The sequence below is a fragment of the Chiloscyllium plagiosum genome, chromosome 28 (assembly GCF_004010195.1).
Source record: "Chiloscyllium plagiosum isolate BGI_BamShark_2017 chromosome 28, ASM401019v2, whole genome shotgun sequence".
NCBI classification, from domain to species: domain Eukaryota; kingdom Metazoa; phylum Chordata; class Chondrichthyes; order Orectolobiformes; family Hemiscylliidae; genus Chiloscyllium; species Chiloscyllium plagiosum.
The window spans coordinates 19,010,717-19,033,583 of NC_057737.1; the positions used below are offsets into that span (position 1 = coordinate 19,010,717).

Sequence of the window (22,867 nt, forward strand, 5' to 3'; positions counted from 1 at the left end):
AGCACCGCCTTCTTGACCTGCAATCTTCTTTCCGACCTCTCCGCCCCCACCCCTCTCCGGCCTATCACCCTCACCTTAACCTCCTTCCACCTATCGTATTCCCAACACCCCTCCCCCAAGTCCCTCCTCCCTATCTTTTATCTTAGCCTGCTTGGCACACCTTCCTCATTCCTGAAGAAGGGCTTATGCCCGAAACGTCAATTCTCCTGCTTCTTGGATGCTGCCTGACCCGCTGTGCTTTTCCAGCAACACATTTTTCAGCTCTGATCTCCAGCATCTGCAGTCCTCACTTTCTCCATGTTGATTTTAAGTCAAATAGTTACAGCCAGGAAGTAAACAGGTGAGTTTGGGACAACTAGTCATTCTCTTACCCCATCTGATTTTGCTTGCCATTTTTGTCATTGCAGAATTCACTTGCCAAACAGAGAAAAACCTGACCATAGACACTCTACTTATTGCCACAATTGAAGTGTTACTCTTTTCTGTCTCTAAAACAGACAGCAGGCTAACATGAAATGTAAAATTAATTGCATGTTGGGTGAATTCTTTTTCAATCAATACTAATCCTTTATTCCATAATGTAACATGCATAATACTAATCAATATTTTCTATATTGCATTCATGCTTCTTATTAAAAGTAATATGTAATTACTGTATCATAAATGATGAAAAGAGGATAAGACCTGATGGCTGATAGATATACCACTTAAAAAAAAAGGAATAGATCTAGCATTTGATACTAGGAGTCTAAGATAAGCTGCAGGGCATCATCAGCAGCAGATTTGTATTCAATCACAATCTGCAGTCTCATGGTCTGGCATTTCTCCCACTCTACTCATACCATCAAGCCAAAGGATCAAGCTTGGTTCAATGAGAACTGAAGGAGGACATGCCAAAAGCAGCAATGTACAAGACACTAGCAAGCCAGAAGGCATTAGGAACATAAGAACTAGTAGCAGGAGTAGGGCATTCATCCCCTCAAGCCAGCCCTGCCATTCTATAAGATCATGGCTGATCTGTCCCAGGCCTGAACTTCAATTCTTGTCAACTTCCCATAGCTCTCAACTCCTCATTTTCAAAAATCTATCTACTTAATCTTTAAATACTTTCTGTGAAATAGCCTTCACAAATCTCTGGGGCAGAGAATTCCAGACATTTACTAAACAGCCAGTTATTGACACAGCTAAGCAATCCCACCAGTGGATCAGTTCTGCAGTCCTGCTAGTCATTTGGTCATGGATGATGATGTATAATTAAACAACTCACTGGGAGGAGGTTCCACAAATATCCCCAACCTCAGTGATAAGGGAGTTCAGTATATCAGAGCAGAAAGATAAGGCTGTAACATTTGCAACATGCTTAAGCCAGACATTTTGACTGGATGATAGAAGATAGGAACAGGCATGGGTCATTCAGACGGTCGAGCCTGCCTCTCCATTCAATTTCCTCATGGATGATCATACGTGTCAGTGTCACCCCATCACCATAACCCAATACACCAATGAAAATCAGAAATATATCAATCTCTACTTTAGACATATTCAAAGATTTGAGTGTCCGCAGCAGTCTGTGTAGAGAATTCTAAAGATTCACAGCCCTCTGGATAAAATAATTTCTCATCATTTCTGATCTAAGCTATCTATTGCCCTTACTTTTAAACCATGTCCCCTGGTTTTAGATTCTGAAAACAGGGGGAATCTTATTAATTGAATCTACCCTGTCTATCCCTTTTAAGTATATTGTAAATTTCAATGAGACCGCCTCTCATTCTTCAAAACTGTAAAGACTATAGGCCCAATTTACCCAATCTCTCGTAATTGACTGTTCAGCCATCTTGGGAACAAGTCTGATGGATCTTCATTGCACTCTGTGGTAAGTTTCCTGAGAATGCAATCAAAACTACACACAGTACTACAGTTGAGATCTATCCAATTACTTATATAATTGAAGCAAGACTACTCCGGGTTACTCATATCCTCTTGCAATACAGGCTGACATTCCCTTTGCTTTCCTAATTCCTTGCTGATTTGCTTATTAGCCTTCAGTGATTCGTTGCCAAGGATACATGGGTCCCTTTGTGCACCACACTTCCTGATCTCTAACCATTTAAGAAATACTCTGTACATTGGTTTCTGCTACCAAAGCGGATAACCTCTTTGCCCATAATATCTTTCCATATTATACTATCACGTTTTTACCCATTCACTGAACCTGTCTAAATTCTTGTGAAGTGCCTTTACATTTTCCTCACAACACTCATTCCCACTTAGCTTTGTATTATTCACAAATTTGGGAATATTACATTTGGCCCCCATCTCTAAATCATTGATGTAGATTGTAAATGCTGGAAACGAAGTACCAATTCTTTGGTATTCCACAGCCTGTCAATGCAAGAATGACCCATTTATTCCTACTCTGTTTTCTGTACCTTAGCCATCATTAATCCTTGTCAGTACATTACCTTTTGTGTCATGTGCTTTAATCTTTCTAACCAGCCTCCCTGGGAGACATTATTAAAAGCCTTCTGAAAATTTAATTATACTATATCCATTTTATTAATTTTGTTAGTAACATCTTCAAAAAGAAAATTTCCAACTTGATTTCTCATTGACAAATCTATGCTGACTATGGGGACAACCAACTGATGAAGGAGTGGCGCTCCAAACGCTAGTGCTTCCAAATAAACCTGTTCGACTAAAACCTGGTGTGTTTTTTAAAATTTTGTCCACCCCAGTCCAACACCGGCACGTCCAAGTCATTATGCCCAATCTGATCATTATAAACCTGATACTTATTTTCTCATCGTCTGTAATAAATTCCACTATCTTTCCTATTACTGATGTAAGGCTAACAAGTCTGTAGTTCCTTGTTTTCTCTCTGGTTTCTTTCTTACCGAGTGTGGTGACATTTGCTACCTTCCAATTCCAGAATCTATAGAATTTTAGAAGGTAATCACCACACTATTTGTACAGCCACCTCCTTCAATACTGTGGGATGAAAACTTTCAGGTCTTGCAGATTTCTTAACTTTCAGCCCCTTTAATTTCTCCAGTACAGTCATCTTACTAATGCTAATTTCTTTCATCTTTTCATTCTCCCTAGCCACTTAGATCTGTACTTCTGGGAGATTTCTTGTAATTTCCTCAGTGAAATCAGACACACAGTAATAATTTAGTTACTCTGCTATTTCTTTATTCCCCATTATAAACTCTCCTGACATTTCCTTTAATAAATTGACATTTATTTTAGCCTAATGTTTCTTTTTTTACATACTTGCAGAAGCTTTTTCAGTCCATTTTTGTATAATTTTCTAGATTAAATTCATATTCTATTTTCCCTTTCTCCATCAGTTTATTGTCCCTTTATCATATTCTATAAATTTTCTGATTCACATGATCTTTCTTTTGTTAGCCTCCTCTGGGGGTCTCCACCTTCACAGATGACTGTCTTCAGCCAATCTCATTCGTTCCATTGTTGGTTGAGATTTATTACTTTCAGGTGAACAGTCTTTCTAGAAGTTCACTAAAGAAAATGCATCTCTTCTCTAATGAGAGAATTTAACATTGCCCCTTGACTTTCAATGGCATTAAAACTGAATTGCACCACCGCTTTCTCAAAGGAAGCTAGGATGCACAATAAATGCGGGCACAGCCAGTGAAAATCCCATTTGGGCCATGAGCTGGAAAATAAGGTTAGGATAGTTAGATCTTTGTGACCAGCAGGGACATGATGGGCTGTATGGCCTCCTACTGACTGTAAATGTCCATGTAAATCACCTGTAACTTCCTTGGCTCTAGCAAGCAAAATTTGCTCATTCTTCAAATTGATGTCAGATGAAGTCCACTGCGTGGCAAAACTTTGATTTGGAGAAAAGAAAAATGTAAATTCATCTCTCTCAATATTTGAACCATGTCTATTCTTTGATCATGGTTGACCCTCATTGGTAATCTCTAACCCAACAATGTCCTCTGCACTCAGGATTTTATAGAAGGGTTGAATAGAAATAATAGCTGCTGCTGGCATTTCTTCCATTAATTGTCAGAGAGAAAGAAAATTACTACTGCTTTGTTATAGTATTATTCCTGAACAAACTTAGATGTATGTTGTTTGCTGGTATCAAAACAAATCCAACTGTTTTAACTTGATATTTCCACTGCAGTTATAGCATCTATGCAAAATAAACCTGAGAAGACGGTCTAATTCTCCACTATTCTGGAGTCATCAGACCTTAGTCTTATCTAATTTCTGGATGTTTCTTCTAAGCAAAAGCTTTTGCATTGATGCTACAATTCTAAATACAATATAAAAAAATGTATTTTTTGGTTAAATGATTGTGTTTATAATGTAACATTCTTTTCCATTCCTTTCACAGCCCTCCATTGTATCGTCGACACGTCACTGTCATGAATTCTGATGATGAGATGGGCAATATTGAAGATACCCTGAAGTCCAGGATATCAACCAGGCGACCACTAAACAATAGTGGCAGTGACACCAAAATTGTGGAATCCAATGCATAGCGAAAAGTGTAACTGTTATCTACAGGTTCCTACTAACCAAAAAAGCTCAGCACATGACATTTGAATTTCTTGGGATATTACTGTGGTGATGTTGGGTTTGGTAACACAATAAAATTGGAAGTGGGATGAATGAAATACATGATGTCCTGATACTTTGTCACCTTGGTAATAGTCTTGCATGGTATTGATAGGCTGTGTTAATTTGAAATTTAAATTGACTACAAAGTGTACGATGATTGGTATTTCTTACAAGTATGGAATTTCCTGTTCTCATCTGCATAATTTGAAAGCCTGTAATATTTCTGGGTTTGCTTTCTTCTCTTGATTTGTTTTCTATTGCTATGGCTAATCTTTCTTATCAGCACTGCTTTCGAAATCTAATTCAAACTGACATCTCTGGTTGCAGTCTAAGGCGACCACTGACTTTTTCATGCAGTTATTTTTACCTGAGCCAAAGATTTGTTTTTTATTTCTCAATTCTAGACTGGAAAATTGACACAGATAAGAGCAAAATACCAGAACCCTTTGGCTTCAAACTTTTTCTCAAATGATGTATGTGTGCATATGTTAATACTTTTTGAAAATAAACAAATTTGGTGTTGATAGTTCACTAATGCCTACTCTTGCACAATCTGTTTACTTTGTATCTTGGAGCTCAAATAGTCGGATGTGTTTAATATCATATACCCTGCATTCGCTCTTCAAAACAAATAGTTTAAAAAAAAAAGTTGTATATGTAATCTTCTGTAGTCAAGATTTATAATCTAAAGGGACAAAAAGTAATTCGGAAAGGAGGGTATTGGAAAAAGCCAACCCTTTAGAAAATAATTTTTGAGTTCTTTTAATGTATACACTTGCTATTTATGTTTTGTTATCTCTTCACCATTGTGTTTGGTTATTCAATGGAAAAAGTGATACAGTCCTTAATGTCAAAGAACCTGCTGCCATTTAATCTTGATTAAATCAAAATACAAATTGAAACAAATAAATTGGATTAGTTTGCTTGAACATGATAACAGTGTGGAAATAGTTTGGGAAGTTGCAAGGTCTGTAAATTCAAATGGCTGTGATTCTTAAATACATAAATCATTTTCTGTCTTTAAAGTTTTCCAGATCACTTCTTCACAATGGTTGTTTTTGATTTTGGATATTTTAATTAAAAAATAGACATTAGTATTATTGTTTATTGTTCAAAATTAGTGACCATTTAAATCAAGGCTGGAACTTCAAAATAAAATCATTTTTAAAAATTACATACACCCTCATTTTTTTATCAAATTGCATGGATCATTTAAGTGACTCCCTGGAATATTAAGATATTTCTTTATAAAATAATTACAGGCACTATTCTGATAGTTCTCCTTGAATGCTCATTGACTTATTATGCCATAGTGTTTGATATGAAGTTTAAATGAAGACCTACTTTCCAGTATATAACTGTGCACTTTTCAAGAATGCAGACTATGTACCTCTTTACTCAGTACAGGTAATAGCAAACAGATTGCAGTTTTGCAAGGTTTATTAATATTTGTAATATGTTATTGAAATGGTACAATTTTATTCAGTTAGTCATAATATAGCACTGATGTATAAAGTTATGCAGTTAATTGGCAAATTGTGATATCAGAAGTTCTGCAGTGTAGCTTCAAAGATTTCTAATAGTGTAATGGAAACAGCTTTAACAGATGAATACATGTGTAAGAGAGGATGGATTGAAATTGCTTTGAAAGATTGCAAACTTGGAAAAAAAAATATTGTCCTCTATTAAATGTACTTTTTGTTGACTATTTATGTGGCAAAATAAACTTATTGGTTGTCTTACAAGTTCCCAAATTATTTTCTTCTTTATGACAATTGTAGCACAGAATAAACAGAAAAATAACTTCAGTCTCATTTTTGTTTTCAGGTATGTTTACTCTTAATTTAAGTTCTTATGTAAATTCAAGTTAATTTACAGATCTTACCACAAGGAGCAGTGATGATTCATTGGTTACTTGCTAAATATATGTCATTTTCAGTAAATCATGTTGAAAATGATTCTATTTTTTAAAAATTATATCCTTCATGATTGCAGCTATTAATTAATTTTCCTCAATGCAATGATATCTGTTAAGTACTTCATTGAGGTTACATACATCTGAAAAGTGGGTTGTTCTCTGCATTCAGTAATGGTTAAAGTTTGAGAAATTAAGCTTAGTATTTGTGCAATAGGAATTATAGACTTTGTACCAGGTGTTAATAGATAACTCCAACACCTTCTAATTCATTTAATACAATAAGTGTTTATATTATTAAATGCATTTTATCATTAATCAAACATAAATAGGTGGTTCACAAATTTTTCCATCAAACATAAGCTGAGAATGCTGCTTTTGTGACTGACTGAAGTAATATAATTCAATTTTTTGCCTGGGTTGTTTGCCAGTCTCAGTCTGAGGACAAATGTGATGATAGTGTAGTTTAGTGAGTTTAGAAATTAAATTGGAAAAAGTTTTGAAGAATGTGCCCATCAGTAACTCAGTTGTGGTTACCACCAAGCAAGTGTTTTTAATTGAGAGCTCCATCAACTTTTGATGTGCAGCTTTCAATTTGAAATTGAAGTTCCTGCTTTATGGGCTGAATTCTTGGAGATTTATGGAATTCTAACAAAGGGTATCAGAAAAATTGGGAAAAGAATGAAAGGTTTTGAAAATTTCAACACACCATTTGAACTTCAGACTCTCGTTGTGTAAACTGTTTCATAGCCATTTTGTGCCCAGCAACATTCTAGAAATAACGATCATTTTAATCTGTTTATATTTGTAATGATGTAGAACAGAGGGCAGGACACTAGTTAAACTCCCTTCTCTTACCAATATGCAATCGGAGGTTTAGTATCCACCAGAAGTGGGAGTCTACCTTCATTAAAATCTCATTTGAATTACAGCATCTCCAATTATGCAATTATTCAACAACACTGCTGTGGAGTGTTGGCGTGGAGTAAGTGTTTCTGAAATACTGTGAGATGCAGATTCTTGCTATTCCTTGAGTAGAAAATTGTAGGGACTGAGATTAACTCAAGCTTTATTTAGTGGCTCCTCAATTCTTCTGGAACAATGGTGATGGCGCCCTGGTTCTAGAACAGTGTGACCTTTATAATAGATACATAAACCTTGCTGTGATGACGCACCTATCTTCTTTTTGGCAGTTTAAGAGAGTTATTTTGACATATTAATGATCAAGCATGAAAGGAGGCATAACTTGGTTGTTTTGGCTTCATAAGCAATCAGATAAATATGGAGTTGTTTTTTATTTAGTGCTTCATGTGATGTGAGTGTCACTGACAAGGTTAGCATTTGATTCACATCCCTTAATTGTTATTGAGAAGCTAGTGATAAATCGTTGCTTTGAAATACTGCAGTCCATGCGGTGATGGTACTACCACAGTATCATGCCTCAGATTTTGAAGCAGTCCGTGTTCAAATACCTGAAAACCTGAACATTATTCAGGCTTGGGTTGAAAAGGGGCAAGCAACATTTGTTCAATACAAATGCAAGACAATGACCATATCCAAAAAGGCAATCTAACCATCACCCTTTGACATTCAATGGTGTTGTCATCACTGAAATTCAACTATTAACAGCCTGAGCATTACCATTGACCCCAGAACCTGAACTGGACTAGCCATATAAATGCAAAAGCTGCAAGAACAGGTCACAGGCTATGAGGAAGTAACTTGAAACGTGACTCTGAAAAGCCTGACCACATCTACAATATCCAAGTCACAAATGTGATAGAATTCTTGAAAAGAAGTAAAATCTAACTAGCTCTTCTGACCTTATCCATTCCCCGTCTTCTGACAATGATGGGGTTACTCTTGTCCTTACTTTCCACCCCACTAGTCTTTGCATTCAAAGGATCTTCCTATTCCATTTCTGCTACCTCCAACATGATGCTGCCACCAAAACCATCTTCCTGTTCTCTCCACATTCAGCATTCCACAAGAACATTCCCTCTGTGCAACCCTAGTCTAGTCCTCACTCCCCATGGCACCTTTTCATGCAAGGGGTGACCTTATAGAGGTTTATAAAATCTTGAGGGGCATGGATAGGATAAATAGACACAGTCTCTTCCCTCGGGTGGGGCAATCCAGAACTAGAGTGCATAGGTTTAGGGTGAGAGAGGAAAGATATAAAAAAGACCTAAGGGGCACCTTTTTCACACAGGAATGAGCTGCCAGAGGAAGTGGTGGAGGTTAGTATGATAGCAACATTTAAAAGGTATCTGGATGTGTATATGAATAGGGAAGGGTTTGGAGGGATATGGCTGGGTGCTGGAAGGTGAGACTAGATTGGGTTGGGATATCGGATTGGCATAGACTAGTTGGACCGATGTACATCTCTCTGACTCTATGAATAATTGCAGAAGGTATAACATTTGTCCACACTCCTTACTCCACTCCTCAATGTCCAAGACCCCAAATGCATTTTCCAGGTGAAGCAGCATTTGACTTGTAATTCCTTCAGTCTCATCGACTGTATTCACTGGTCATAATGTGGTCTCCTGCAACATTGGTGAGACCAAACAGGTTGGAATGACAAGCCCCAACCTCCCCATCCACTCCCACCACTACCAGTAGCCATGTTGTGTTTGGGTCTTGTTTACTTTGCACTTTATTAGAGAGGAGAAAGTGAGGACTGCACATGCTGGAGATCAGAGCTGAAAATGTGTTGCTGGAAAAGCGCAGCAAGTCAGGCAGCTTGGATGCTGCCTGACCTGCTGCGCTTTTCCAGCAACACATTTTCAACTTTATTAGAGAGTTCCACTTCTCTCACTTTCAAACTTAATTAACACCCATTTTACATATTTTCATTTTACTCCACTATTAACAGTCCCTTTGACTTTTGCTGTAGGTCCCTAAATCCTCTGCCGTCTTGCTGCTCCTCTGCCTCTGTCTAAAGTATTTTAAAAAAAAATTCTGATACCTTTCAGTTCTGAAGAAGAGTCATACTGGATTTGAAATGTTAAGTCTGTTTCTCTCTCCACCGATGATGGCAGACCTGCTGAGTTTCTCCAGCATTCTCTATTTGTTATTGCATATTCCCCATTTGCCTGGATGAGTGCAGCTTCAACAACACTTAAGGAGCTTGTCACCATCCAGGACAAAATTCACGAATATCTATTCCCTCCACTATCTATACACATTAGTAATAATGTACACCATCTATAAGATGCATTACAGAAAATCCCAAAAGCTCCTTCAACAACACCTTTTGAATCCACAACCATGTCCATGTAGAAGGACGAGAGCAGCAGATACATGAGGAGACCACCATCACCAGCATGTTCCTATCCTGGCTTGGAAATCTATCGCCATTCTTCCGGAGTCATTGGGTCAAAGCCCTGGAATTACCTCCCTAACAGCATTGTGAAGCGACTGGTAGCACATGGATCACAGTAGTTCAAGAAGACAGCTCACCACCACCTTTCCAAGGGATGGAACTAAATGCTGACCAGCAATGCCTGCATCCTCTGGATTTTTTTACAAAATAGTATGAAAATATATTTGCATTTGAGAAGAAGTGGTTTTATGAGTTGTAAGCTGCCATGGTAGGATATATAGGTATCTTGAATACAGTATAAAATCTTAAAATGACTCTTGTTGAATATGAGTGCTTGACTCTTTTATAACAGCCAAAACCAAAAAGTACATTCTTTGCAGTAGTGAATAGAGCATCTCAGCAACTTCACTATGGTGTAATTTACACAGAGTAAAAGGTAAATAACCACTTCTCTTAAAGTACTCAAGCACTTCAATCTGTCCTTATGCTGTCATATATGGAGATTTCTTTTTAATCCTCAAGTCAGAATTCATTGATATTCCATGTGTTTGTAACTTCAAATGAGCACAACTCTGTTTTCCCTTGTGGGAACTTCCAATGCTCCAGTAGCAACTATCAAGAATGATTCTTTTTACTGTCATTTTTGTGATTGCATAATTTACATCAGTCATTTTCTATTAATGCATAAGGTCCCAAATATGCATATAACTTTTGCTAACTGTGAGGCAGGCAGATTTATTCTTTGGATAGAATGACTTATTTTGAAAGAGTGGAAATATGAGTTTTGTGTATGTAGAACTCCTTTTTTATCTTGGCATCAAGGAAGAAATGCTGGCCAAAATCATTGGAGTTTTTTTATTGACGGAGATAAAAAGCAAGTCAACAATTTTTATGGATTTTATTACATTGACAAATTCAATGATATTAAACACCTCTGATAAATGCGGAGGATCATTCAAAATATGCCAAAGATTTGATCTGGGTTGTTTTGATGTGTGTTGAGTGCTGTTATGGAGTAATTTTTTAGATTAAAAATGTGTATTTTTTGAGTCCTATTTCTTCAAAGTCCAAAAATTCTAATTACAAATATTAGCATTTAATGTTTTGTAGTAAATCTGACTTGACACTTAAAAACAAATTAAGTATGTAATTTTACAAATTGTCTCCTAAAATGTAAGTTGCATGATCAAACACTGACAGTATTTTGCTATGCAATTATCTACTAATATGCATATACCCAAGGTTTTATTGATTTTTGGAAGTATTGCAATGGTCAGTTGAAAATGCCAAAATATACTTCATCAGGATTGTAACTCTTGTAGGTAGTTTATCTTTAGGTATCCACTCTTCTGTGTTTCTCTGACAATGCACTTTTAAAGCTGAGAAAGAGAGATGTTCATTTCCTATCCTACTGCCAGAAGATGCTGCACATCAGCCAGCAGCATGCTGGAGAGTGACCTAGAGGCATGTAATTTTCACTGCATTATCAGATGAACCCTGACCACTAATCAGCAGATTTCTATACAGGACAGCTGAATTCAGGAGTTCAGCAGAATGGCAGTTGAACTTTCTTCCTCCCTTGATTATACAGTTGAATATCAGTGCTGAGTCAGTGATAACATAAACCTCTGGTGTATATATAGCACATACAAGTAAAGTTCACAATTAATTGTTTGTTAATATGAATAAAAAACTGATGTAGAGAAATAAGTACTGATTCTAAAAGCCTATGGTTCAATTTTAGTGTTTGAAAGCTGCACAATTTTGTTATTTGCAAATGAAACAGAAGTTTTCCCCATTTTGAATAAGATTTCCAGAAAAAGAAAATATAAACATAGAAATTGATAGCTCACTGTGTGGAAGGGGTGATGTATGTTTGCAGGCATCAGGCAAAGGATTGGGGGTGGAGCAGTTACAAGACATAGCTACAATGACACATCGAGTCAGGAATTACAGAAGATGATAGACAACAAGAATGAGAGATGTAGGAAATCATTTAATCTCAAAGTCGCCAAAACTTTTATAAGAACTGATCAATGTGAATAAAGTGAAGAACTGTTATGAAAAAAAGACAACATTACCATGGAACATGGAGCGTGAGAGAACTGACTAAATTTAGAAATTTAGTTGTAGGATGTGTGAACTGGAGACTTGCCAGATTTCACATTGTGTCACAAAACACTGTCTCATAGTTTTGGTGACACCTAGTTCTATGTCAACACTTGACAAAATTGCAAGGGTTCAACATATGGGGGAGTGATCTTGCAGTGCAGTGGTGGTGCCCCCACCCATGATCCAGAAAGGTTGTGTTCCACTCCCAACTTAATTTGGGTTTATGTTGTAAGTTATATTTATTGACTCAGCACCCCAAAATATATCCATGAATGGCAAGATTCAAATCTCACTAGTGAGTGGTGAGATGCCCATTTTCCTACATTAGCATCTTTTTTCGTACTCTTGCTCCATTTACTTGCAGTTTGCTACTCTGCTAAGTGGCAAAGAGAAATTACATGGCAATGATTCCTGACAAAGGTGAACAGGTACCCGAGGGCTCCAGCTTACTTTTTGCTCCTCTGGTCCTCCATCTTGGCCAGCAGTCCCCAATAGCTCAGAGTATGTTCTATGGGTAGTGACTGCCTGCTGCCTCTGCCCATGGAGGTTGGCATCAGAAATCAACCTCACCACATCATTATGGCGCATCTCTGATTTACTTAGAATACAGTCATGCACTTAAATGTTGCATTTTGGAGTCACTGACTCATTGTAATGTTTCCACTAGTCTACTTAGTGTGTAGGAACAGTCGCCCATCTTATGCATCAGAGGTAGGGTGTACTTCCTTTGCTTGCTGTTGTGGCATTTACTCCTTTCGCACATCTTTGGATGCTAACATCTCTACCTTGACCTGCCCTTTTTGAGTTTACCTGCTCATTTGAGTTTACCTGCTTCACAATACTTCTGCCTTGTTTTGCTTTTTAGTGCAGGCACAAAACCAGGCAGGGTTTCAAAGTTGGCGAAAGTGAGAACTGCAGATGCTGGAGATCAGAGCCAAGATTAGAGTGGTGCTGGAAAAGCACAGCAGGTCAGGCAGCATCTGAGGAGCAGGAAAATTGACATTTTAGGGCGGCACGGTGGCACAGTGGTTAGCACTGCTGCCTCACAGCGCCAGAGACCCGGGTTCATTTCCTGCCTCAGGCGACTGACTGTGTGGAGTTTGCACATTGTCCCCGTGTCTGCGTGGGTTTCCTCCCACAGTCCAAAGATGTGCAGGTCAGGTGAATTGGCCATGGTAAATTGCCCGTAGTGTTAGGTGAAGGGGTAAATGTAGGGGTATGGGTGGGTTGCGCTTTGGAGGGTCGGTGTAGACTTGTTTGGCCGAAGGGCCTGTTTCCACGCTGTAAGTAATCTAATCTAAAATTGTTTCAGGCAAAAGCCCTTCATCAGGAAAGTTGTCAGCATTGATCATTAAGGATGAGGATATGTTGGCGTACAGCACTCTACATGTAAGTAACATGTACAGCATGTGGAAACAGTTCACGTGGCAAATGCTTCAACTAAATGATTTTTCAAAGTCTAAGGGGATTAGTCTGCAGTCAAGTGAAGGTGACCTGTCATCAGGAGATCATGTCACAGTCAATCAAGGGCAGCGTCTAGTTTCACACCAAAGGCTTGGACAGGGTCAGTCATCCACTTGGAAGGATTATGGTCAACGATTCTGTGTCATTACAATGTGGAGAGTGGACAATGGTCAGTCCTGCAAATCCATTGCATTCAGTCAAGAGATTAGTCCAAGATTTGGTCATTAATAGGTCATGGCTGTTTTTCCAAGTCAGTGAGAGGAGTGGGTCATGGTCAGTCCTGGCATCTATTTATTGAAAGTCACCATGGGATTCAGGTGCCACCATTGTGGTAGGGTAGTTGAGAAAGTCAAGTATGGGTTTTGGAGATAGTATGCTGGGATTCATAGGAGACAATAATTGTGATCAAGGCAACTCTGCATATAAGAGTGCATTGGAGGATGTGTGTTATTGCATTGGTGGTAGGGAGATGGAGGGTATTTATTGGTCACCAATACCTTGGCTTTGACAGGGGGATAGTGCATGGCTTAGCTGTAGACCAAGGGCTCAGCAGCTATACTGGGTGATGAAGACTTAATTGAAGGTGTTAGCTGAGAATATGTGGAAGCTCAGAACTGATGGGATTGTCATGGAAAGTAAGAAAGCAACACAAAGCTTTATGGCATCCATTTATGTTAATGAGTAGTTGGCTTCCATCCCCATCTGAGTTGCAAATTTGCAATGGAAGTGAAACATAGCTACCACCGAACCCTAGGTGGATGGAGTAAATGTTCTGAGGAAGGGTCACCAGATGTTAACTCTGATTTCTCTTCACAGATGCTGCCAGACATGCTGAGCTTTTCCAGCAACCTCTGTTTTTTTTCCTGTTTGAGCAGTGGTTAGTACTTCTGCTGAGCAGAAACTCATGTGTGGAATGCCATAAAAGTGTGGTACAGAATGAATGATGCAAGTTGTGGAGAAGTGTTTGAGAAAAATTGCTAAGCCTCTCAAAGAGGAAACTCCATGAGAGTCCCTAAAATTAACACTTGGCCAATTTGTGGTATTTCTTAAAAAGTGAGCGACATTTGGGTGTCCTTGTTCATGAATCGCTGAAAGTTAAAGTGCAAGTACAGTCAAGAATTAAGAAGGCAAATGGTATATTAATCTGTATTACTGTAGGATTTGAGTGTAGGCCAAAGGTGCTTTTCTTCAATTATATGGAGCTGTGGTGGAACCACGCTTAGAGTACTGTGTGTAGTTCTAGTCCAACAGGTTTAATTGGAAGCACACTAGCTTTCGGAACATCACTCCTTCATCAGGTGGTAGTCAGTGAAGGAGCGACGCTCCGAAAGCTAGTGTGCTTCCAATTAAACCTGTTGGACTATAACCTGGTGTTGTGTGACTTTTAACTTTGTACACCCTAGTTCAACAACGGCATCTCCAAATCGTGTGTAGTTCTGGTCTCCTTACCTAAGGAAAGATATACTTGTCAAAGAGGGAGTGCAATAAAATTTGCACAGATGGAGGGATTGTCCTATGAGGAAAGATGAAATAGACTGGGGCTGCTATATTCTCTGGAGTTTAGAAGAATGAGAGGTAATCTCATTCAAAGAAAAGAATCCTTCCAGGGATTGACAGGATGTTTACGCAGCCTCACTGGGAGTGGGGGAGGGGAGGATGGTTTGGTTTTGATTTATAGCTAGGAGACCTAGTCACAGAATAAGTGCAGTGCATTTGAGAGGAATTTCTTCACTCAAATAGTACTGAATCCTTGGAATTCTCCACCCTACATGGTTGGGGAGGTTCCATCAATGAATGTTTTCAAGACTGATAACTCTTGATGTTTCTGATTTGTGAAAAGTTATAGGGATAATGCAGGAAAATGGTGTTGAAGGAGAAGATCAGCCATTAACTCATTGAATGGCAAAGTGAGCTTGAAGGGTTGGATGACCCATTCCTATTATCTTGTGTATCCTTATGTTCTTACAGAGCTGCAAGCCTCTCCCGATGGAGGTGGAAGTCTCAATTTAGGCAATTAACATTGTATCGGCATGAAATGGTTTTTAGCAACCACATTTTTGAAGACTGGCCCCTGACTGTTGGGGGAGGTAAGGGTGGGAGAGTCAGGGGATCATGCCTTGTAAAACACCAGGCACATGTTTTTGGCATTTTACTTTGGCCATTCAAGCAAATTTTAGGCATGCTGGGTGTCTCCAGTTTTACACAGTATCATTTCGATGCAATATTTTAGGAATATATATCAGCAATATAGCTGATAAAAATAGTGCAGTCTATCCAAAACAACCATAGCATTCTACTGAACAAAAAGTAACTTGAGGGTAACTCAATTTGAGTTGTTTTTTTTGCCAATTGTGGTAGTCATAGAATCAAAGAATTGATTACCCACTTTTATTTTAAAATTCAATATCTGGATTCCTGGGCATATTGTTATGCTAAGCATCCTTTGAAATATATATCACCTGTTACCAGGCCAGAATGTGTTATGAATTAAGAAAAATGCATTTTTTTTCTTTTGTGCTTATTTTTTCCCCAGCACCCATGGTGTGTGTGTGCAGGTGTGAGAGACAGTGACAGACACAAGGTGTATGAATTTTTATTCCATTTCCACCACCAGGAAGATAGGAAAACACCCGAGTGGCCAGTGACAAGCAGTGCCTTCCACAAAGGGCAATGCTGTGTGATCAAACAGTGAAGGGGAGGGCAGGGATTAAATCAAAATAGAGTTGGAGGGGGAAATAATGCACTCCACTCCCTGCGGTGCCCACCTCTCCCTGAACAACTCCAGGGTGTTGGTGGAGACCACGTGCTCCTTCTCCAAGGACACCCGGGCTCTAACGTAACCGCGGAAGAGGGGCAGGCAGTCGGCCCTAACGACCCCCTCCACTGCCCACTGCCTGGACTGTTTATGGCCAGTTTGGCTAGGCCCAGGAGCAGAAAAAAAAATGCATTTTTAGTTGTAAGATATTAATTGAAACATTATAGATCAATTAATAAATTTAAGGACTAACTGGTTTGTTTGAAAGTAATTAACAGATCAGTGATTACAAATTCTTGTTTACGTTGTGCAAGTTTGGGAAAAGATTCTTTTAGGTGAAGTAAGAATAAAATTAGTATTTTATCTACAATCTTGTCTAGTGAAATCAATGCCATTTACTGTGGAAGATAGAAGGTCAGGGTCTGATGTTTTAAAGCAGTGTGGAGCACATCTGTCAATATTTGAGCTGGAACTATTGAGTTTGAGCTTTAATTTGCTGGACATGCAACACAAAGCTAATTCCCCTAATGAACACTCTGATTTTATCTAATGGAATCAAACATAATAGAAAAGCAAATTAGATCAGGTTTAGAAGTAAGGAGAAAATTAAATATTTACCTGCCCATTCATTGCCCACTAAAATACATAATTTATGTGATATACACATAAAAAACAGACTGACTGCCTTTATCATCAATCAAGCATCAGAATTTGTGAAATTCTCTTCATTAAATCTTGCAGCAGAGTGGCAAGTTATTCCACAAACTTGAGTTTGTAGTGATTTTTAATCACATTTTGTTAATATTGCTATTAGAATTAGCTAATATTTATGTTGCAGCATAGTCTGTTACAACCATCATGTGTTTGATGCATTTGAAAGAAAGAGGTTGCATTAAACATTTGCCTTTCATGTCCTCGGGATATCTGAAACTACCTCACAACAAGTATTTTGAAGTGTTGTCACTTCAGGAAGTTTAGTAGCTATTGCCAGACAGCCAAAGCTGTAATGAGTTAAATACTGTCAGATAACCCAAAATAAGGCAAAGTACTGTGGACGCTTGAAATAAAACAAAAAGAAATGCTGGAAATACTCAACAGATCAGGCAGAATCTCTGGAGAGAAACAGTCAGAATGTCTGCCTACAAGTACTGCCTGACTTGCTGAATAGATCTAGCCTTTTCTGTTTTTATTTCATATTTCCAGCATCCACAGTGCTTTGCTTTAATAATCTGTTTTTGATGTTCCCCCAAGGAATAATAATCATCCAAGGCAGCAGTAGACCTCCCTCTTTATCTTTAAATTGGCAGCATTTACACGTGTGTGTGCGCGTATAGTCTCCCTTGAGAGGTTTAGCAGTTCATCCAGAACCAGCACCTCCAACTGAGTATCATATACTCAAATCTTTGGAATGTAGCTTGAAACCCTAAGCAGCTGACTTACGTGCGAATATCATTGAGCTGCAACTGTCATCCTCCCGGATGAGGAGTTCCAGCTGAACTACCCCTCCCTAGCGCAATGGATGCTCTGGTCTGTTACAGAAATCCAAAATCTGTCCCAGCTGAGATCAGCCATGGGATTACATCTGGAAGTTTAACAGTTAATGTTAGAGAATATATTTCTGTACTCAGTGCCGTGTCTTTCATTGTTTGTTTGCGCTGGAATTCCTGTCAATCACAGTATTCTGGATTTTTCTTGGGGCAAACAGATGATGGAAGTACGAAAATTGTAGTTACATAGCGCCAATATTTTTTTAAAACTGCAAAACATTTTGACTGGCGGATCTCGCCGATTTGCTTATGAGGACGAGTTCTTGTGGCAAATTTGCTTATCTGTATAGTGTTCTTTCAAATTATCACTGGCATTGCACATTGGTTTGCAAAACAGCATGTTGAGTTATGGAATGGTGGGTTCCAAAACACCCCTACGCAACTGAGTGACAAATGTCCGATCTGTTGCCGGGAGGAGATACTGAGCAAAGAGCTTATCCCGGGAGGGGGTGAGTCAAAGGCAGCTCAATCCCGATTTCATGGGATTTCTTTTCCAGTTGATTGCAGCCAGTTTAAAACCTACGCTTGCTGGACAAAACGAAATGATTCTGTGATTTAGTGAGCAAAATTAATTCAAAAAGTCTCAAACAACTCCTTTTTGTTGGAGTTGACATTAAGTGGTTTCAGCAGTGATTTGACCTCTTCGTACCAGTTTCACCGCCCATTCTTCAATTGCGAAATGAGATACTTTGCAGCCCTTTCAGCAATTTTGAACAAAGGAAATCAAAATTTAGAAAGGCTTTTGGCAGTTTCCCTGCAAGGTTTAGCAATTTATTCAGCAACGCTTTTCATTGAATGGATTTTAAAACTAGATAGAAACAAAATTAAATAATTTGTACAAACATTCCAGAAGCATTTGGGTTTTATTTTTTAGCCTTTTTTGTCATTTGTCGATGCTCTCTTCATGAACGCCAGACACTTGAATTTTCGACAGTTCCCCACCCCATCAAGTCATTCCAGGAACACTATACTGTATGCACCAGCAGAAGACTACTGTAAGGTTCATTCTTACCATTGAAACCCTGAAAGAAATGAGTGAATACTGGCCTGAGATGCACCAATTTGCATTAGGTTTTCCATTGAACACGCATGGAGACAAATGGGAAAACAAGTTCTACAATAGTGAATCAGTGATCTCACTAGGACTTCTGGAGGGCGACAAGCAAACCTGAATCCTGACTCATTCAGCAAAGTCAGCATTTTAATCAATCTGATCTACATGTATATTCAAATCTGGTTCTATTTTAAAGAAAACAATGACAGTTTTTGTTATCAAGGTGAGAAATGCTGATAAAGGGACATTTTTGATAACTGTAGGTCCATGTCCTTGTATCACTCTGCAAATAAAGGAGGTAAAAATAAGATTTTGTCAGTTTTACAACATGGAAAGAGGATTTTCAGCCCATTAAAGCCAAAAGAACTGCAGATACTGTAAATCAGACAAAAATAGAAATTGCTGTACAGAACTAGTTTTGAGGAAGGATCACTTGACCTGAAGCGTTAACTCTGTTTTCTCTCCACAGATGCTGCCAGACCTGCTGAGCTTTTCCAGCAATTTCTATTTTTGTCTCTTTAGCAAATCATGTCTGCACAGGTCATTAAACATCGATCTATTCTAAGTCAAGATCAGAGTGGTGCTGGAAAAGCACAGCAGGTCAGACAGCATCCGAGGAGCAGGAAAATCGATATTTCGGGCAAAAGCCCTTCATCAGGAATGAGCACCACTCTAACCTTGACTCTAATCTCCAGCATCTGCAGTACCCACTTTTGCCAAATCCATCTATTTTCTAAACCTATTTTCCAGCACTTGACCTGTAGCCTTGTATACCAGATTGTTTTTGGTGTTGATCTAAATAATACTTAAATGTTTTGCGGGGTCTCCCCTCTACCATCCTTTTAGGCAATACATTCCAAATACCACAACTCTTTTTCCTGAAATCCCATCTAAACTCCTGCTCCTTACCTTAAAACTGTGCCCCCTGATTATTAACTCCTCTACTGACAGAAAAAGTTTCTTCCTATCTATACCCCTTATTACATCTAAATCAGTCTGTTTTACTCAAAGGAAAACAAGCTTAGGCCATTTCATCTCTCTCCACAGCTGAATCTTCCCAGCCTAGCTCAGCCCACATCCTGGTGGATCTCTTCTGCACCCCCTCTAATGCAATCCCATCCTTCCTATAAGTTTGGCAAATAGAACTGTGACATGCAGTCCTTTTGGGACAACATTAAACATTTTTGATTTTGTTCCTTGCTATTAATTTCACTAAACCCTTAATAATTTTAAATCTCTCTATCTTAATCTCTCTTTCAGTGGTGTTAATGATTCCTCAGTTCCTCTTTATCATTAAAATTTCTCATCTTTGGTGTCATCATACCGAATCTTCTGCAACTCTCCAGCAAGAATCTTTTGGCAGTAGCATACTCAAAATATTCCAACTGCTGATTAGTGAATGTTTTAACAAATGTTTATCAAGCTTTATATACACCAGATTTAAATGATTACTTCCATTTACAGATTCCATAGTTATACAAACCATTGAATAAATGCATTCATATGGTTCCAGAATAGTTATATCCAAACTACAAAGTTCTTATTCCCTCATAGAAATGTAATTTCAATGTACATTACTAAATGGGAGAAATAGAGATGCTTTGTGAAATCAGATTTCTTGTCAGAGCAAAAGTGAGCCTGGCCAGACTTCTAGATTGGAAAAAGCTTTTCTCGTGGACCTATTATTTAACTTTGTAATACCAAAGCTCCTTAAGAGAACACACATTTCCTTTTTGTTTCCAAATTTTATAGTTCAAACTCAGAGGCAACTGAAGAGGAGGCTTTTGTGTAGGAGATGTTCTCCAGTTTCATTATGAATGAGGGCAGAGTACATAATTTCCCATTCATCTAAATCAAAGAAGTTCTATTTAAGCTTTCATGCACACCAACAAAAAATCTTTTCTTGTCCACTAAACTATATTTGAAACTAGAATGAAAAATCTATGCATTACACATGCATTTCTGGATCACGCTTCTTCACAAAGTTAATTATTTTACAATCTATAGGGATAATTTTCCACCAAAATGTGCTTCTAATTAACTTAAGGAGTCATATGTTTGTATAATTCTAGGTTCCAATTGACCTAACTATCTGCCTAAGAGTAATAAATTTCTAATTGATTTAAGCAATTAGACCTTACCACCTTAAAGGGACAGGAATATACAGATAGCTTGATTTTTGGCACAATAATACATTCTAATATAGGATGTAATAATTCTGAATTAGAATTCTAATAATTCATAAATATATTATCCTCTGACCCATTGAGTAGCACAATAATAAAAACTAGGAGTGTCAGGGAAAATAAAGAGAAAAGGATAATCTGTTTAAGTATCTGTTGCTAAACTGAAGTTTCAGAATTTGAAAGAATTGGTAGAGAATTAGTAGAGTTCAATTTCTACTGCTGCAGTTAATTATCTTTTATACACAGTACCCTGGCCTTTCAGTCAGTCTGTTGACTACAGCTGATTCTTATCCAGACTTTGCTGATGAAAACCTTCTTAAGCTAGTGAAGCTCTTGTGTCCTTTTCCTCTGAACAATAAAATGCCCATAAACAATTGTGACATGACTGGCTGTCAGTAATCTTCTTTCAGAAAACAGGTAAATTCTAATTTAATGCAATCTTTATAGGATAAAAAGCTGTGGGTGTTTTTTGTGTTATGAAGGTGTTGGAAGAAACCATGTTAAATTTCTGTCCCCCAACCCAAGCATTATTATTTTCATTGATCAAAAAATTGTAGATGTCACATTCTTCGAACATAAAGTATTGTTCAAATCGTCATATCCAGGCTCTGCTGCCTTACAACAAAGACTTCAGATTTAATCCAAAACGATGCATTTTGAAAGGAGAAAGATTGTAGGATGGTCTTTTTCCCAGGCTGAGTTCACAGAGGATTTTTCCAACCACTGGGGCAAGCTTGAAACCATGACCTAAAATGTAAAAGTAATCCATAATAAATTAAATATCCTTGTTATGATTTACTCTTTCTTCAAAATCTACGTAATGAATATAACTTACTCCCAAGAATGACACTAATTTTTACAGAGTTAATGCTAAGTCAATTTTTTCAGAAGCCTTTTTTAACTCACTTAAAACTTAACTGTGGCATGGTGGCTCAGTGGTTAGCACTACTGGTTCACAGCGCGAGGGATCCATTTCAATTCCAGTCTTAGGTGCCTGTCTGTGTGGAGTTTGCATATTGTCCCTGTGTGGGTTTCCTCCGGGTGCTCCGATTTCCTCCCATAATCCAAGTGTGCAGCTTGGGTGGATTGACCATGCTAAATTGCCCATAGTGTTTAGAGATGTTAGGTGGATTAGCCCTGGGAAATGCAGGGTTACAGAGACAGGGTAGGGGGATGAGTCTGGTTGGGATGCTGTTTGGAGAGTTGGTGTGGACTTGTTGGGCCGAAAGGCCCACCAATGTAGCTGCCATTCTGAATAATCAGCTTTTCTGATTTATGCATGTTCCTGATTTCTGGAGAGCTCTTATGGCGCAGTAGTAATTCCACTACCTCTGGGCCAGAAGGCACTTACACTGGAAGTATGTAATGACATTTCTGAACAGGTTGCATAAGAGCTGTACAGCGCAGAAACTGATCCTTCGGTCCAACTCATCCATACTGACCAGATATCCTAAATTAATCTAGTCCCATCTGCCAGCTTTTGGCCTATATCCCTCTAAACCCTTCCTATTCATGTACCCACCCAGATGCCTTTTAAATGCTGTAATTGTACCAGCCTCCACTATTTCATCTGGCAATTCATTCCATACACGCACCACCATCTGCATAAAGCAGTTGCCCCTTAGGTCCCTGTTTAATCTTTCCCCTCTCACCTTGAACCTATGCCCTCTAGATTTGGACTCCCCTACCTTGGGAAAAAGATCTGGGCAATTCACCCCATCCATGCTTCTCATGATTTTATAAACTTCTAGAAAGTCACCCCTCAGCCTCAGAAGCTCCAGAGAAAAATAGCCCCAGTCTATTCAGCCTCTCCTTATAGCTCAAACCCTCCAACCCCAGCAACATTCTTGTAAATCTTTTCTGAACCCTCTCATGTTTGGGTAAGCTAATATTGATTTGGATGTTTT

The 22,867-nt window shown here is 38.4% G+C and overlaps 2 protein-coding genes across 21 annotated transcripts in view; one reads left to right on the plus strand and one right to left on the minus strand.

Annotated features, from left to right (window-relative positions):
* Nucleotides 1-6,407, plus strand: part of myo18ab (myosin XVIIIAb) — a 298,076-nt gene extending 291,669 nt beyond the window's left edge. For 18 of the 19 annotated variants that reach the window (XM_043718434.1, XM_043718438.1, XM_043718437.1 and 15 more), the window contains one exon: nt 4,373-4,461. Coding sequence is in view for 1 of the 19 variants with exons in the window: in XM_043718450.1 (XP_043574385.1) it covers nt 4,373-4,520 (148 nt within the window). In the remaining 18 variants the exon portion in view is untranslated. Of the gene's footprint in view, nt 1-4,372 lie in introns of all 19 variants that reach the window. The other variant, XM_043718450.1, reaches the window with a different exon arrangement.
* A 12,587-nt stretch (nt 6,408-18,994) lies between these two features.
* The window catches only part of pipox (pipecolic acid oxidase), a 57,434-nt gene continuing 53,561 nt past the window's right edge, over nt 18,995-22,867 (minus strand). For both annotated transcript variants that reach the window (XM_043718456.1, XM_043718457.1), the window contains exon 8: nt 18,995-21,707. In XM_043718456.1, the coding sequence (XP_043574391.1) occupies nt 21,577-21,707 (131 nt within the window). In that variant the 3' untranslated portion in view covers nt 18,995-21,576. The remainder of the gene's footprint in view (nt 21,708-22,867) is intronic.